At 49.8% G+C, this 18357-nt stretch overlaps 1 protein-coding gene across 3 annotated transcripts in view; it reads left to right on the top strand.

Moving 5' to 3' along the window:
* KCNT1 (potassium sodium-activated channel subfamily T member 1) overlaps window positions 1-18357 on the top strand; it is a 154056-nt gene that overhangs the window by 85033 nt on the left and 50666 nt on the right. For all 3 annotated transcript variants that reach the window (XM_019475633.2, XM_059715698.1, XM_014603731.3), the window contains exons 3-10: window positions 2945-3044; window positions 8409-8465; window positions 9076-9124; window positions 9517-9576; window positions 11996-12070; window positions 12997-13080; window positions 13480-13574; window positions 17268-17448. In XM_019475633.2, coding sequence (XP_019331178.1) covers window positions 2945-3044; window positions 8409-8465; window positions 9076-9124; window positions 9517-9576; window positions 11996-12070; window positions 12997-13080; window positions 13480-13574; window positions 17268-17448 — 701 coding nt within the window. The remainder of the gene's footprint in view (window positions 1-2944; window positions 3045-8408; window positions 8466-9075; window positions 9125-9516; window positions 9577-11995; window positions 12071-12996; window positions 13081-13479; window positions 13575-17267; window positions 17449-18357) is intronic.

Genomic DNA, 18357 nt, shown 5'->3' with positions numbered 1-18357 from the left:
ACACGATGACTTTCTGCAAATATATCAAGGAGCAAACAGCAGGGAGAAGAGCTGCCAGCTAAAGGGAAGTATTGGCACAAGAACTGATGGATGTAAAATGACCATGAATAAGTTTGGCTCGAGATTTAGAAGATGATCCCTAACCATTGGAGCAGTGTGGTTCTAGAGCAGCCTCCTAACAGGAGTTGTAGAGACCAAAAACCACCACTATTTTGAAGATGAAGCTCAATAAATTAATGAAAAGGATTGTGGTATGGATTTGCCTGTGACAGCAGGGCCTGGACTGGTTGAATGCAGAAGTCCCTTCCCGGCCCATGCTCCTATGAACGCCCATTCTTTGCGGCGAGTCCCTTGCATTAGCGATGAGCAGCACAGCGATGTGTGCATGCACGTGCCCCGAATGCAAGCAGTCCTCTCATTGGGACCTAAGCACGCATGTCCATGTTAATCCAGGGGCAGTGCAAAGCTGAGACGGTGCAGGTTGGGTGCATTTGGTTTTGCGCGTGCACCTTCAACACGGCCCGATGCTAGCAGGCATGACTGTCGTGGCATTTGGGAAACTGTCTGGCATAGCCCCATAGTCTGCATCGTCCCAGCTTCTTTCAGCCCTGGGCTAAACATTTGAATTTGTACGGCTTACTGTGGCTGCAGGCAATACCCATCCTGGGCTAGTTCATATTGAAGCTGAGGGCCCCCTCCTGTGTTTCCTCGTCTAGTGCTAGCGCCACAAGCAGTGGGTCGTCCTCCTCCATGTCAGCCCTCGCGCCTCTCCTGCTTCGACTCCACAGACCAGATTCCACTTGAATACCTCTGCCTTCATCTTCTGTCAGAGATAAAGCATTAATTGCCTGGAGGGAATTAACAAGCGAATTTATAATTTCATGTTTCCTTTTGATCGGTGCATCTCGTGTGCTTGTTAAATAGCTGGAGTGTGGCAGGACGGGGTGCCCAAGGGAGGAAGCGTTTAATGGAAATGTGGTGAATTTCTAACTTGCAATTTGAGTAATAGCCTGATGATCTGGCTGGGGAGAGGAGGAAGTGGAAAACGTGACAGTTTTTATCTCCCGTTTCTCCTTCAGCAAGGCATTAAGCAAACGGCGAGCAATGAGTGGACTTCTCTCGTTTATAAGCAGCCTTGTCTTTTGTCACGGGTGCCAGCTTCTCCTGGACTAAGCAGCCCACCTCCCTCTCCGACATTTTGGGGGCCTGCAAAGACCTGACTCATTTAATTTATTCCCTTTTTGGCCTTTGATTTCTTTGAAGCTGTGCAGGATGCCGAGTGAAGCACGCAAGCCCGGAGAAAAGTTTGTGCAGCGCTCCAGGTCTCCTGGAAGCCACGCTAGCAGCCGGAAAGGCAATGATTAGGCATCCTACCACGTATGCTATAATAAGTAGCACAAATTATGGTGTTTGTTCATTCTTGCACTTAAAGAATAATGGATGTTTTAAATACTAATGAAACAGATGTTCCAAGTATGGAGTGTGGCTGACAGGGCTTTGGGTATTTTTGTATCCCATCATGAGCTGCGTGGTCTTTTAGAAAGCCTTAAATGCAGAGTTCACTACAAGTTTCTGGCAAAATCAGCAGGGCTTGCAAAGATCAGAAGGTAAGAGTGCGTTCAGAGACCGAGGGCCAGACCACACCGCTCTGCCAGTTTATTCAGGGCCTGAGTCAGTGCCCTGCTCTTTGGTCGGCTTCCTTGGTCAAGTCTCTGTGCTCCGGCATGCCTGCAACAGTGAGTTAATAGTGCTGCCCTTCCTTCATTTCACAACATACATAGTCAATCCAGTCTGTCCCTGTGTTTGCAGTCGCTGGTGGGTGCAGAATTCGATGCCGGGTGGAGTTGTTTCCTTCAAGCACATGTCCCACAACTATCAAAAGCCATTTCCAGTGAAAACCATAGATCTGAAGCCCCCGTTTGATATTGCACCCGTGCAGAGCCCGGCTGAACTTGAAAGCCTCTGCAATCCCCTGCTGCAGACTTCATTGCAGGACCGAGGACATATTTTGCACTTCTGCAAAATTGGTTGAGCCTCTGGAGCAGTGACCCTCAACCTGGGTGCCTTGAGATCCTTTCAAGGGTGCCATGGGGTGCCATGTAATAGTAGCATAATATTAGGGGTGTAAATGCAATTTTCAAAGATTTCAAAGATTGGGGGTTGGACTTGATGATCTGTTTAGGTCCCTTCTGACCCTAGCTACTACGACACAAATGGAAATCCATCGTGTCAGCAGCTTACTGGCCTGCTGCTGTGGTCTCTCCGACTTGTTTGCAACAGAAGAATTGCTCTAGTATTTGTCTCCAGTCAAAAAGCAAGTGAAAGCTAAGAGCTGGCATTTTCCAAGGGGGACCCTGAGTCTAAAGAGGGATGCCTTGATTCTCACATGGGCTGCCTTGACTCTAAAAAAGGTTGAGAACCACTGCTTTAGACGTTTGACTTTTGCAAGTGAAGGTCTATTGACTTGGCAGGGGGGTGCATCCCCTTCACCCCATGCAGACGTAGCCCGTGGAGCCCCCTGCCACAAGGCAGAGCACAAGACCAAACACGAAACCAGGATTCAGAAGCAACGGGAAGTTCATGTTTCTAGGCGGGGAGTTATAATAGTAATAGTAAAAACAATGTGGAGGGGATCTCAAACCTGCTGCCAGCCCTTAGCTAACGAGGGTCAGGAGAACGTCTTCATGGTTTGCAGGGTCTCACAAAGTGCAGGGCTTGTTGCACTCCCACAGAGGCATCTCATACTGGTGGTGGGGAGTGGCCAGGGGGCTGGGTTGCATGGTCTGCTGGTCTCATCTCGAGTCCGGCGTCACCATGACCCATTCGATTGCCCTACATGCGCGTGCATCTTTTTATATGTCTATGCTACATGAGCAGCCTTGCATTGGGTTCTTTTACTGGCTGTGTGTTTCCCTCTTTCACTGCCTTTTCTTTTCTGCTGCAGGCCTGAGGATACGGTTATTCAACTTTTCTCTGAAGCTTCTTACCTGCCTTCTCTATATTGTACGTGTCCTGCTTGATAACCCAGCAGAGGGGATAGGATGGTAAGTCTGTCTGTCCAGTCTGTCCACAGCTAGCTTCAAGTTTTGTTGATTTTCCAATGGCACGGCACAATTTGAGCCAACAAACTATCAATTTATGGGTCTGGAAATGCTTTCAGATCTTCCACTGTGTTTGCCCATCAGTGGCCGGTAACCAGTCCCAGATAAAGGCAGCTCGTGTTCTGTCCTCCGCACCATAGTTCTGCATCTGCAGATGGGAAATAGCAACAGGAGAACAGTTTGAAAAGCAATTTCTATGCTAAATGTGAGGACTGGTACTAGTATTGGCAGTGTAATTGTTTCTGCCTCGTTTCCTGTTGCTTTTTACCCAGGCAAAAATAGGGCTGTTTCTCCTGCCTTGTTGCATTCTCTCTTTTTAGTTGTTGTTCCTCTAATATGCGCTTTTTCGGCCTCTTAGCAGTTGACTTGAAATTAAGGTATAGGGATACTATTGCAAACTGTATAGAATAGCCATGCCAGGCATGCAGTATGAGGTCTAGCCACCTGCACACCCATAGTACGCAGAAATCCGAACCAAGGGTTTTCGGCACTGTGATAGATGCCCAGAGCTCTGCTCCTTGATCAAAGGGAAATGTGCCTGCGTGTGGATGCGTGTGATTTCATCCAGAAGACAATAATGGACACTGATTAGAGCATTTAAAATGATTTCACCTAACCTGCCTCTAGCAGCATTTCTCTTATGCAGGGGTGGTATTTCTCCTTCTGGCCTGCCTTTTCTGACTATCTTCTTCATCTAACCTACTCCTAAAGGATGCTACTTAAACAGGAGGTATTCACTTATGCTGCGTAGCTGGTCCAATAAAAGATATCAACCTAGGAAATCCTTGCCTCTGACTATCTTAAATATTTAAAATCCTTGTTAATTCTTCCCACTCTGTTTTAATTAAAAAGAAAATCCCCAGTTATCTAAATAGATTTACCAAGTGGCAGAGAGTATTCCTGTAACCAGAGCTACAACCGTCTGCCCTCCCTCCGCTTTCACCCAGATTTATCCTCTACTTGCAGCGATGATGGGGACCATAAATTTGAATGTCTGAGTTCTTCTGCTCTGATGATCATTACCATGACACATCTTGCATTCTTACTCTTACTCTTCATCTCAGTCTTCGTCTCAGTCTTATTACGAGAATCAGTTATGGTGGACATTTTATGTCGGCTTCCTGTGCTGTCATTGCTATTGGACTTGAAGTCATTGGACCCTGCAGAAGTTGGACATTTTTAGTGCATGTTTGTTCAGCTACAGAGGACATTGATGGACCGCACGGAGCAGGATGAGCGTGGGTGTGTTGAGAGATGGGGTTGTGTACCCCATCTTGGAGATGGGGATGGAGATGGTCTAGAAGAGACTGTTTCCAGACACTGAAGAACTATTTGCCAAATGTATTTTGTAACACAGCTGTCATTGCCTCTCCCCGCGGCCCTTTTCAGCAAGCCAACCTTTCAGCTGAAGTTTTAGAAGTACTTTTGATTTCCCTTGCGTCCTTAGAAGTTCTGTTTGAAATCCATTCAGACATTTCTGATGTAAGTGTTTTTTCTTCCCCGCCTTCATCCTCTTCCTAGAAAGGTTGAAATGTCAGCGATGCATGGAGATGAAAAATAAAGCTACGTGTTAAGGAACAGGGGAGCTCTATCAAAGTTTTTCACAGCGGGAAATGGCAACGCGTAGTTCTGGATAGCTGCATATCTCTTCATCAAAGAAGTGAATACAGCCATCAGTCTGTGCAACACGCAGTAGTCGAGCCACTGTCCTTGCAGACATGGCAAGGAAGAAGCGTTAGCAAGAATCTCACTCCTGCTGTAGCTCGCAAAAATACGGGGTGGATGTCTTGTGGCATCTTGTCATGCCTCATTGTCTGAGACTCCCTGAAGCAAGTGACTGTGTTCAACAGCCTTGCACGATGCACTTGAAAATAAAGCTGGATGGGAATTTCAGAGGACAGGGAGAGACATTGTCATTGGGATTTTTCCGAACATGTTGTGAAATTTTGGGGGGGGTCAAATTTTCAAATGATGCATTGCAGCCTGTTCTACAAACTGGCCAAAAAAAACAGCAAGAAAAAGACAATTTCATTGGCAAACTAAAATATCCGTGATGAACGAAAGTGTTTCAGTTCTGGAAGGCCACGACAGTGCCCCGTGGTGCCTTGTCCCTTCATGGTGCATCGTGCCGCTGGCCGGCACGTGGAGAAGACGCCGTGGAAGCTGGTCGCACCCGAGCCCCATCTTCCATGAAGCCCTGCAGCAGCATTTTCAGAATAGATATACTTTTTTTTCTTGCTAAAACCTCCCATTTTTTCTCTGAAATAAACCCATTTTCTGATCACCCTGTTGCAGCTGCAATTTTGCAAATAGGTTAGACAGCGGGTTTGTATAGGATGGTTTGGATGGCGTTGGCAGGGGGTTGGTCTAAATGGCCTGTCAAGGTCCCGACTTCTCTCTGAGTCTATCACCACCTTTAATTTGTATTTCCCCGTTCCCCCTCCTGGCGTGTCGTGGCCCTCTGCTCGCCAGTCTAGTTTAGCAGTGACAGTAAAAAATTATTCTGCGTATGAGTTCCTTTCAGCTCTGACTTCAGAATGACTCCTCCATTTTACTGAAACGCATCATTCAAATTGCCTTCGGACATGGTGCAAAAGCACAAGATTTCAGTGCCGTGCCAAGCAAATGTTTTCCGTATGTTGACATTTTTAAAGGCTCTGACTCAAGTCCCGATTGAAGCCTTGTGAAAGGAAATACGCTTGGCCGTTTAGAGACCTGAGCTGACAGGCAGTTAAATGCACCAGCTTTGCTGTGTCCATTATGGATTTCCTTGTTTTGTTGGCCGCAAACAGACATAACTTCTCCCAGAGTCGGGGCACGGAGTGAAAGTCTGTTAGCATTTTGATTCTTCTCTCTTGCAATTCGGTGAGCTCCGAGGCTAGGTGCGATGGGAGGGCGAGGAGAAACAGGACATTTTGCACTAAGGCAGAGCTCTTGCATGTCCTTGACACCCCATAGGAAGGAAACGTGTCTATGTTTTCAACTTAGGTGGAGAATTAAGTGCAATGCCCAAGCCCACCGAGTGAATCAGTGTCGGAGGATGGCTACGAGTCCAAACTTCCTGGATTTAGTTTCTAGGTTTGGACTGAGCCTTTTCTGTTTCTACACCATTTCATGATCTGGATCATTGGGGGAGCCAGGTCTCTGCGAGACTGGCAGTCCAGTTGACTCTTGGAAGAAAAGCAATGTCCCTGCAGCCTGATGAGAAGAAACAAATTCCAACTTCTCCAGCCAGAGAAAGCCCGGCTAATTAGAGACCCTCTAAAAACACCTTTGCTCTTTCTAGGTGGATGTAGTCCTTTACGTTTGCCTGCACCAAAGAGCACGTTTGGAAGAGGGGCTTCATTACAAGGGGACTTTGCATTCTCGAAGGGTGTTGTCAGATCCTTAGGACTTGATGCGCACAACGCGTGCTGCCGCCAGGAGAAACTGCCTCAGCCTGACGAAGGGTTTTTAAACTTAAATTTTTTTTTTCCCCAACTGTTTAAGTTGGTCTACTGAAAGATATCAGATTCACCCAAAGAACCTTGTCCGCCGATAGATTTGACACTGGAGAAGCAGAACTAGCAGCTTGTAGCAGAAACTCCTTCCTCAGGTTGGGACAAATGGTCGGCCACGGGCACGTAATAAAAGCTGGTCAGCAGCACAAGTGCATCCTCTCTTGCTGAAGTCCTGGCTTCTGTACCCTCCACATGCTTGTCGGTGCTCTTTGCCTGGCTAGTTATTTTGGAGGGCAGCTACCTTATCCTAGAAATAAAAGATCTGCAGCATCTTCTGTGTTGCAGTGATGGTTTATTCGGAGACAGCTCCAGCAACGCTAGATTTGGATGCGCTAACAGCCATCCCTGGGGAGTGCCTATGCTCTACTCACTCTTAGCTACCTGTTGCTCTGCCCCCTTCATTTCGGATCACTGCTTCTGCCTGGATGGGATGTACAGCCCCTTCTTTGCCTGCTGGAGGACCACTGCCCACCTCCTTATTCGATACTTTCAAGACATCCAAATGACTTCGCCCTTAGGTCCCATTGAAAGGCAATAGGATTTAAGCAATGGGATTTAGGCAATGGGGTTTAGCTGCTCTGGAGTATGTTACCCAGTGATGTTTTCAGCATTGCTTGTGGCAGCCCACAAGCCCAGAGGGGAAGCCAAACCTGGCATTTAATTCATTTATTCATTCCCTGCCGGTATCTGGCGCACAGTGTTTAGACTTTTAAAAACCCGTCATCGTGCACTAACGAAAGACCCAGTGGCAGGTGTCCTGGAAAGGGTATTTGCAAGGAACTCTTGCAGTTCCTTATAACATCACAACCCCTATTTTCAGCAGGGAGCTGCCTCCATAGTAAATGGCTCGCAAGGGCATAGTATCGAAGCATCTCCCAGCCTGTAGCAGGTTTACCTGCGCCCCGCGCCGTGCGGGATGGAAGTGCTGTAGTGTCAGCCACACGTGACGGGTACCTGTCTGGCCCCTGGCTCACTCCGGGTCATGCGGGTGATCCACGGCAGAGCAGGGCTCTCCCCTGGCCCTAAGCTAATGACCTGTTACAGGCCCCATCTTCCTCTCCCTAAGTGAGCAACTCACTTTGCACCAGAATCAAATGGTCTTTGGAAGCCAGCCGTATCTTTCTCAGATGTGCGCACGTCTCTAAAATGCTGGTTGGCGCACGGCAGTCGTCTTCTCTCTGTCTTTCCTCTCTGCTCCCACAACCCACTTGTCTAAGATGCTTCCCCGGGAAGAGTTATGCTGTCTGGTGCCAAACGCATGTGCCAGACAGGATGAATCATGTCTTGCACGCATCTCCATTTCCCTTCCTCAACATCTTGGGGTTCTTCGAACTTGGTTCGTGGTCAGCTGTCCCGGAGAAGGGAAAGACAGGCTTGGGTTTATATTCTGTTGCCAAGAATTGGCATTAGCAGCTCGGCTTTTTACTTTAGATTGCTCTAGGGAAAAATGCTATTTATTTGTGTTTCTTTGCCCTGCTAAACCAGTGCAGCGAGGTTACCTGCATTACCTGGTCTGGATACAGGCTGCGTGCCGGCAGCTCTGAGGAAAGTCAATGGGATCTAGAGCCCTCTGACTTCTGGCTCTGTGAATTAAAAACAACACTGAGAGCTTGGCAGGACTATTCATACTAAACCATGCTGCATATAGGAGGGGTTTCTGCCGTTTCCAGCACCCGCCTCCTTTTTAGCACACTGTTTTTTGTATTGACGTGCCTTGCCTTGCTTCGCGGGGTTAAGAGGCAAAGTGTGTTTAGCCGTTACGTCAGACTGGTTGCATCTCACCTGGTTTATGTGTCTCTTGTCTTAGCTGGGAATGCGAGAAGCAGAATTACACGACCTTCAACCAGTCCACAGATATCAACTGGTAAGACGCCGACAGCCTGCACCTCCGGCTCTGCTCTAGCCGCTTGCTGGGAAACCCAGGGCTGTGACCCGATGCTTGCTGGCTGCTCATAAAAACCTCTTGTTCATAGAGGTGCATGCCTGGGGGCCTGCACACATGAGCACGGCCTCCCCAGTTGCTCCTACTCGCATGCACATATCAAATGCGGAAAGGTGGCAGGCTCTCCAGAGGCCCCTTTGCGGCTGTCTCAAGCTCACTGGAGGTGGAGATCTCGAGAGAGACGACAGGACTGTCGTGCTTGTGGGTTTGCGATCAGGAGTGGGGTGGTGGAGCACGGCTGAGACCCACTCTCAGGGTCTCCCCGGGGATTCGCTTTTTGCTAACATTTTGGCAAAGGCAACTGCCGTGAATTAGACGGGCCAAACCCAAACTCTTTAGCTCGAACTGACTCCCACCAGAGGAAGAGATTCAGATCTGGATGTAGACTTTTCACCTTTGGATGTGAATATTACGGCTGCAAAAGCCAGCACGCAGCTGATGTTCGCATTTCAGCTTTTTCCCTTGGGCAAAGCAGCAAGTTGGGTGGTTGACACGAATTCCAGGTTGGAAACTCTTTGATTTTTCCCTGCAGGGCTCCCATCTTATGGGTGGACAGGAAAATGCCACTCTGGGCCATCCAGGTGAGTGAGAAACCCTGAGGTTACGCTTGTCCTCTGGAAGCTGCGCGGGGTTGATGTTGCTGAAGGTTTATGCCCTATGGGAACGTGCAGGCAACGGGACGGTTTGATTAGTTGGCGCGGTGGTCTCAGACCCTTTAGATCGGGGGTTGGCAATGTTTTTGGGCACCCGCAACCTCGACTTGGCGTGCCAAGGGAGCCCCGAGGGGCCCGATCCTTGTTGTGGCAGCGCAGCCTCAGCCCCTTCCCCTCTGTCCAGCCCCGGGTGCACGTGCCAAGCAAAATGTCTTTGCGTGCCACGCTCTGGCACCCTTGCCGGGGGTTGCCTACCCCTGCTTTAGATGATGCTTCAAACCGAGCCCCAGACATCGGTTTTCTTTGATTTTATTTTTCAGGTCAGCATTGCTTTAATCAGCTTTCTAGAGACCATGCTACTCATCTATCTCAGCTACAAGGTAGGTTCCTCCAGAGAAAGGAGCATGACCCCCCACTTGCAGCTCCCACTGAAATCAATCCAAGTCCTTCCTTCCCTTCCCCTGCCGCCGTGGGTCTTCCCGTACAGCTTGACTGTGGGTGGTTGGAAATTAAAACCTGGATTCAATCCGCAAGCGGCCTCTGTCCATTAGTGTGGGTCAAAAGGAAAAAACCCAACCAAAACAAAAGCCGAGCCCCAAGTACTTCGGTGGTTTCAGAGTATTACAGATCTGGTGCTGGCTCCAGACCTGACCTCTGCAGCTGGAGTTTCATTTCTGATGCATTTTGAGTTTTCCCAGCTCTCACTCATCACCCAGACCACTGAACTGAATCACCAGGCTGCTCGGCAGTCCCCACACCCGGGGACTATTCCTGGGAGCGGAGGCATCAAGGAGCTTCGTGCAGAAAATAGGAAGTTTCTTTGGGGAACTGGGCTGCAGCCTCCCTTCCTCTTCCTGCAGCTTTGTCACCGGGGCTCAGGCCTGGACGGTGTCAAGTGCCTGGACTAGCAAAGCAAGTGACTGGCTTTAAGTTCACAAATCCTACTGGCTTCAGTCCGGCACGTGCGTGCTGTGCTCTGCGGGAGGCCCGAGAGCCGGGCCCGTGGCAGCAACGAGCCCACGGGGAGCCGGTTTAGGGCTTAGCAAAGCCTAGTAGAAATATTTCCTGCGTCAGGGACACAGCTGGCTGTCCACGGGAGAGTTGGGAGAAGCGAGTGTAAATGGTTCCCAGTGGAAGGACATTTGTTAAAGGGGGCTCAGCTGTTACATTAATCTTCGATATCGTTGTCTTCAGAAGCCCCAAGGCCTGTAATCTCCTCTGTACCCCTGAGTCATTCAGTTCACACCAGCCATTTTATCTCCTTTCTATCAAATTCCCTCGACCAATTTTCCGTCCGCCGTCGCCACGCTTATCTCATCCCCGCTCAGGCAATTGCATTACGTCCTGCATCATTTTCTGGCATTTCCCACACAGGCTGCAATAGCGGGGAGAGGCCTTTTTGCAAACCACACGGCTTTTTTCTTCTTCGTGCAGCCCAAATCTCCCCACCTGCCCCAGTTACCCTGCGTGACTGTCTGTGCCCAAGCGCCACGGGATTCCTGTGGTCTCATCCCCGACCAGAAGAGCCACCTTGTGCTGATAAGCCCCTTTTAAAATCCATAGTGACAACCACCCCCAACTTTCAGTGGTGTTGCTATCGGGGCAGGGTCGGGGCACGCTCCTGGCACCGTGTTAACGAACCTTTTCCTTGTTGATGAGAAGAGGTCGTCTGTGTGCAGGCCTGGCAATCTGCCTCCTTTTATCGCCATTCTTCAGCCAGCCAAAGAAATGTGACCTCCATAAATGCAGGGCTCTCCGAGTCCATGGCAGCATTTTTCCTTTTTCTTTTCTGACCGGTGATCTTTCTCCGGGCAGCTTAGGTGATCTGGATCTACCTGGATGCATGAGCAGCCATCCTTTTGGCCAGGTGTGAGCCCCGCGTGCATTTGCAATGAGATTCGCAACCCTCTCTCATTGCCATGTGTCCGGGCAGGTCATTCGATCCCTAAAATGATATGTCACTCTAATCAGACGCTTGCACCGTCTTGCGTTTAGCATAGCGATTCTGCGAGCACACAGCAGAGAGAGGGAAGGGGCTGATTTTCCTCCCCTCTATAGACATTTCCACCAGCAAAAGTGAGCGCGAGACATTCGTTGTGGTCACATTTTGCACTGAAGTAAACGAGGCAATGGAGGGTGAGATCCTACTGACGATGTGCGAGTGTGAGAGCTGTGCGACTAGGAGACGATTCTCCTCGTCTTCTGCCCTGCACCCTCCACCGGAGCATTGTGCAGACAGGAAAATATATAGCAGCCGTCAGGCCGATTTCCTTCGCTCAGCCTACCTTTGCTCTATTCGGCCCCGTGCTGGTGTCTGCAAGCAGGGGAAGCACGGTACACTTTTTGAAATACAGCATCAAATCCTTTTATCTGCCAGGGCTTTTGAATGAGGTGTGTGTGCTTTTCCCCTCCAGGCAAGGAAACGTCAAAAGATTTGTTACTTGCATTGTTGCACTGTGGAGGATTTCCATTATTGACCTCCAGCGGTTTGCAGGTTTTTGCAAGAGGCCGTCTGGACCTTAGTCCCTGGCTCAGGAATATGCCTTCTCAAAGCACCTACAGCTGTGCTTTTGTATTCGTTGTATGTATATCCCATATGTTAAATATATACAGGGAATACGAATGTTTTCAAATGCTTGATGATTTCAGAGTAGCTTCTGCCAGCTGCTGTTACCTCGTGCCTGCTGGAAAATGCCCGGTACCCTTCTGCCTTCTATAATGCAGGAAGAGTTGGGGGTGATTCACATTGTCTTGAATACTTTTTTAAGATGACTTCATTAACATTGATCCCTTCTACAGGGAAACATTTGGGAGCAGATTTTCCGCATTTCATTCATCTTGGAAATGATCAACACGGTGCCCTTTATCATCACAGTGAGTATTGGCTATTGACGCTTTTTAAACTAAGCAGATTTCAGTAAATGCTACACTTTTATTGTGGAACCACTAATAATAGGGGTCCATCCAAGACAGCAAATAGGCTAGCCATTTTTTCTTTTTATCCCCCAATTTTTATCAATGGAAAATGACATTGAAGTTGTTTATAATGAAAAACCAAAGACCAGAAACTTTCCCGTTTCCAAAAATTAATATATATTTTTTCTCTATTAAACAAAATGAAGCTTTTCTTCCCAGGGGAAACAAATGAGATGTTTTCACTATTTCTATTTGAGCAACAAAGGAATATTCGTGGACCCAGAAAGCTTTGCAAGAGTCATTCAGGCAATACCATGTTCAAGGCTGGCTTTTTTTTAAGGTTTTGCATAATTGTAGAGAAGGTGTAGACAGCATCCTGCGTGCCCGGCTGCTCTGAGCGAGCAGATCCTGATGGTTGGTTATCAAGGCTCCTGCACCAGCGCAAAGCTCGGTGCAAGATCGGGGTAACATCTGTAGCCGCAATCCAGACCCACTGGTGGGAGGTGTGGTGTAGACGGGAGTTGGGTGCTCGTACAGCTCGGTCACCAAACCTTGCTTCCAACGAGATTGAAGTCTGGCCGCCGAATCCGCGAGCGCCAACCAGGACGCGGGGAAGTTGGAGACATCGCTGCTCTGGGGCTTGGCTGTCAGGGACCACGTAGATCAGTGCAGCAGAGAGGATCGAGCCCCACTTTGCAGTCCCGGTAGAGGCCCATTACACCTGCGTCCTCTGCCAAAATGCTGGAAATGAGATTCACAGCATCCGTGCTAAGAATCAATTAACTGTTCAGAGCTTCCTTGAAAAAAGCAATGTTGATTTGATGAGTTTTTTCCACCCACCCCCCCCCCCACAAGCCAACCTGTAAATACTGGTTGTTTCCTAGATCTTCTGGGCTCCTTTGCGGAATCTGTTTATTCCGGTTTTTCTGAACTGCTGGCTGGCCAAGTACGCCTTGGAAAACATGATAGTAAGTAGCTGCAGATCACCGCGGCCTCCGCCATTAGCCAGAATAGTGTCGTCTTCGTCTGCTGACCGCAAATCCTCCTATTCTTCCTTCCACCCCCTCTGCGTCCACCTCAGCACACAGGCCGGAGACCTCTGCCGCCTGCTCTGCCCCCACGCCAGGCGGTCACTTGGTCATCCCTGCCCACCGCTGCATGCACCAATGCCCTTGTCTCCCCTTGGGGTCTCCCCTCGGCTGCATTCGGGGCGATCAGAGGTCACTGTCGGTGCAGAAACGAGCTCAGACTAGGCAAATCCTGTTATTTATGTGATGCCCGTCTCATTTCTTTCACCCCTTTTTGAAGTCAGGGTGCTGCGGGGTATAACCGTGTCTCCCACTGAGCGAGACGTACCTCTTTTCCAGAATGATTTGCATCGTGCCATACAGAGAACGCAGTCTGCCATGTTCAATCAGGTGCTGATTCTCATCTGTACCCTGCTGTGTCTTCTTTTCACAGGGTAAGTGGTCCCCCCCTCGCCCCGACAAGTGACTTAGTTGCAGGAAATATGTGTTTTTAAAATATGCAGCAATGATTCATTTGATAGAGGGAAAACCTTGGGCCCCATCCTACAAATGCTAATGCTTGTGTTAAGCTTTAGGCGCTGTAAGTGGTCACAGCAGTGAATAATGTGAAGCACATGCGGGTCTTTGCCGGTTCAGGGGCTTCAGGACAAGGTGGTATAGGATGGTCTGACATGGGAGCGGCAAGGCTGGATTGTTTCTGGGTTACCTAGGCACGGCTCTTACTTTGATCTCTCTGTTTCATAGAGGAAATCGCACGAGGCCTTACTGGGGCTGCGGATAACCCAGCTCCTGGGCAGCAAGCCGAGTCTGGAGGCTGCATAGCACCTGGTGGCTTTTCCACCCGGTCTATGCAAAGCTGCAGCCCGAAGAGCAATAAGACACACAGGCCTGGGTCTCCGATACAGGGAGCTCAGCAAAACCTCCTCCTCCTTCCCTTCATCTGACCCGAAGTGACACTCCAGACCTTTGGAAGGTCCCAAATCACTTTTGTTGTGTATCATTGCTTCTGCTTCGTTCACGTCCTTGGCCGAACCAAAGCGCCGTGGCATGAGAGCCACTGGGCGCAAGACCTGCCTGCGTGCGTGTTGGGTACCACGGTGCATCTAACTCTCCATTTGCTTGAGCATAAGCCTGACTTAGCTGCAGAATTGCAGCCTCCCCCTTTTCTGTGTTGAAAGCCCGGGTGTCCCGCTTGCTGTGCGCCAGTACAGTTGTAGCATCGGTATGCTTGGTTTCAACTCTCTTGGCTGGGTTTTTTGGAGATTGATCTTAGAACAAAACGCTTGACGGTGTAGTAAAATCCCAAACTGCTCGAGTTGCACCCCTGGCTAGTAACCCATGATCGTGGCGTGGGTGATTGTAGGGATTTCTTTTCGATTACATGCTGTCTCGTGAGATTATAGGCAGGTCAAGCCCTTATTTCCACATTGGCTTCAGGCATGGGGGTCTTTCTGCTTCACCTGTCCTGGGTTTCTACTTCACGCGTGACTTTGGCACGTGGAGAGATGGAGCTGGGGTATCGCCTTGCAGACTCTCAAGGCCCACACCTTCTTCTCCACCTAAATAAGCAGAACTTGGCTCTTGGAAGTACTTGGCTTTCTCTTTTTCCCAAGAGCACTGGCCAAATACAACTTGAAAAGAAATGACCTCCCCCTGCCAGCTGCACGGTGTGGTGATGCCATGCACTGAAGCAGCTCGATAGATGCCGGTTTTCACTTGTGCTTTGAAGTGCGATCCCTCAGATGACGATGCGTGGCAGGATACAAGGTGGCCGGCTGCACTTCTGTTCCCCGTGGATATGATCTGAGGCCAAATGCACTTTGAGGCAGTTAGTAACATTGTGAAGCTGCCAGGAACAAAGGCAGAAGATCTATTGATTCTCTCTGACTTCTTTCCCTTCCCTTCATCTCTGCACAAAATGACTGGTTTGCTTTTTAAATAGCAGGAAGAAATATTGCTCCCCTCTGAATGGCCGTGTGTTAACACTCGGCTAACCTAAATGGATGCAGTAGCCCTGGGATGGTTTAGAGCCGCCTCTGTAATTGGAGGCAGAAAGGCAAAAGCCTCTTAAGTGCATCAGTGCCTTTCTTCCCTTGTACTTATGCACCTTCCTAGGCGCTGCTTTTGGGTGGGAAGAGTCCTCCTAATGTGCCCGGTCCCAGGGGAAACGCGCTTGAAAGGGCCTCTGCCAAGAAAGCTGAATTTTGCTTTTAAAGGTCTAATGGAAAAGCCATCAAAACAGAGCCCGTAACTCGTGGACCGCACTTTCCTAATGTTATTCCCTGCTGTCTTTGAGCAATCAAGAACAGCGTGGTGCAAGGGCTTGATTTTCCATGGCATTGAATGGCAGCTGGGAGGGGGCTTCTCCGTGCAATGCAACCACTTTGAAGCTTGCAGCAGGGATTTGCCGGTCTGGGCCCTGAGGCCGGGGAGCACTGCATGTCCCAAGAAAAGCCTCATCCTCCAGAGCTGTTTGCCCAAATCCAATTAGATTCATACATCTGTCCATCCCCGGCTGTATAGGGCAATCTGGAGTCAATACTTTGCCTTAGTTATTCCGGGCACTGCTTTCCAGCGAGTGTGAATTGGTTTCGACTCGTGTGGAGCTGCCTCAATTTACACCAGCTAAAAAGCCGGCTGTAAATCTTCACAACCCATTTTTATAGAAAGTTTTCTTCAAAAAAAACCCCACCCCAAACCACAACAAAACACAAAAGCTGTATTTAAAGCCTGATCTTCAGCGGTGCTAATGCCTGATAAAAGAGGCAGATGCTCGCCACTGACTCAGAGCTGCTCCTTACCTTACTTTGTCTTCCTGCGCAGTCAGCTTCAGGCGGATCACTTCTTATTTTAGGAACTAATTATCATCTCTAATTATACGATTTTAACAGAAACTTTTTAATTGGAGCATGCCAGGATCAGGGAAGGTATTGGGGAGAGGCGGTTTATGGAAATGCGTGCGGCTCAGAGCGGAGCGACGATTGCTGCAATGTCAAGGGCAGCGCCAAGAATTTTTCCCCGGGGGGATTTTGGGGGGGCAAGCGCTCAGCGTTGGCAGCTCCTGCAGAAAGGTTCGCTGCACTTCGCGGCCCCCCCGTTTGTCTGTAGGAGGTTACCATGGCTGCCAAGCTCACGTTTGTCTCATATGCCAGGGAGGCATGTGCTAAGTAACTGAACCTATTAGCCTGCGCATTTGAAACAAGAGGGAGCTTTCATTCTAAAAAAAAGGGGTTTTTTTCCTTCTCAACTATTTAGCTTAGAAATGGGTCTCTTGCGTTTCCCTTCTGGTTTGTCTTTCAGTCCAAACATACCAACTGTATTGGCGAGCGGAAAGAGAGTGGTGCTGCTGGGGTGTAGATGCTTTCGGACTCGCGGCTCTTTTGGAATAAAACCAAGGGCCTCGTATTGAAGGCTAGCCGACTTTCGGACTTATCTGTGTGCTTCTTCCTGTAGCAGCACTGCCCTCTTTGGTCTAGATGTATTTCCTTTGGCTCTTGCCTGGCACTAGAATCCATTTCTCAGGTCGCTTATGGGACGTTTCTATTAACCGTGATGGACTTAGAAACTGTGTGTGCCAAGTCGTCCCGGCTGGTCTCGAGGCGATGAGCTGTTTGGTTTATTTTGGAGGAGAGCTGCAGGCAGAAGCGGTGGGGTTGAGGATCCAGCGCAGGCTTGCTGAAGAGCCGTGCCTGAAGTCACTCGTCTGATTGAGAGCCCTTACCGTCTTCTGAGTCACGCCGAGGAGCGTGGTCAGGACCGTTTACCTTGCTGCTGTAATCAGCTCCGAACGGACTGACTCACAGCTCTTTGCCTCCCACCTGCATGCTTGACATACGCACGGTTGCCCAATGCCTAGACTTTTGGGCCACGGTCTGATGAGCATCTTTGCAGAGCTGGTGGCTTATCCCAACCAAACGGGTGCTCTGAAGTCAAGCCGACTGATGCTTGTGCAACTGCACTGACAGTGCTGGAGTTGCACTGGGGATGCACTCCGGGCAAGGTGAGGCCTCTTCCCAAAGGCCACTGGAGGAGACTCCTCGCTCCTTGGCAGGGAGCAAACCCATCCCTTTGTGGGCCGTTGTGTGCAAGCCTGACTGACCCGTGCTCCCTTTTCCCTCTTCCCCCAGAACCTGCGGCATCCAGCATCTCGAAAGAGCGGGCGAAAACCTCTCCCTCTTCAAGTCCTTTTATTTCTGCATCGTGACCTTCTCCACGGTGGGCTACGGGGACGTGACCCCAAAGATTTGGCCCTCGCAGCTCCTGGTGGTTATCATGATTTGCGTAGCCCTGGTGGTGCTGCCTCTCCAGGTAAGACCAGGCAGTGAAAAGACGGCTCCGGGTTAAGAAGGGCAGTGCTTCTGGCACGCCGCAGCTCGCGGGAGGGGGCTTTCCACCTGGCTAGCCAGCTGAGTGGGGAGCGGGTCGAAAACAGAGAAATTCTCCACCCCGAGTTCAGAGGGAGCTTTGTTTCCGCTCTGCCGAGGAGCTGTCGACACCCTGCAGAGCCACCTTGCTGGATGCAATGCATTTGGGACGAAACAAGCCAGCGCTGCCGCTCTCCCAGCCATCAGCACGATGCAGCAATGACAGCTGGTGGTCTGGAGCGTTCCCTCTCTCTCGTATCGCTTAATGGCAGGTGAGGACATTGTGGACACGCTCTTAGAAACAAGCCTTCCTCTGGGAGCGGATATCATCATAGCCTTCCTTCGCCAGCTGTCCGCAGACAGAACAAGCGCAAGAACGCGACGAGGCTGGCCCGTGTGCTTTAGCCGGGCGCTGGCTCGGTGCGCTCTGGAAAGGCAGGATCTTGGCCCAGGAGGCAGCTCCTGTCAGGAAGTGCTGAGAAGACATGGAGAGGAAGCCTGGGAATAGATGCATCAGAGCATCGCGAGCTAGAAAATGTCACGCGTTGCTGCAGCACAAGAGAGTGTCACCCATGTCAGGAGAAGTGCCTTGTTCACACTGCATTGTATGTTCATGGCCTGCCCGAGGGGAAGGCAAACCGGGCAACCGTCCGGGGTCCCAAATTTTTGCAACGATTTTTATATTGGGGGGGGGTGAAGTTATTAAAAACTTTGTTCTGTCTTCAGCTTATGAATAAGTGGCATGGATAGGGCAGAGTGAAATCGAAAATGTCCGACTTGCTTATAGGTCATCAAAATGAAGCCTCTAAGGGGCTCTAAATGCCCAGGGCCCCAACCACCCTAAGGCCACCGT

Source organism: Alligator mississippiensis, chromosome 12 (genome assembly GCF_030867095.1).
Source record: "Alligator mississippiensis isolate rAllMis1 chromosome 12, rAllMis1, whole genome shotgun sequence".
Classification (NCBI taxonomy): Eukaryota; Metazoa; Chordata; order Crocodylia; family Alligatoridae; genus Alligator; species Alligator mississippiensis.
Note: the sequence above shows the minus strand (reverse complement) of the source record. Positions and strands in the feature narration are given on the sequence as shown.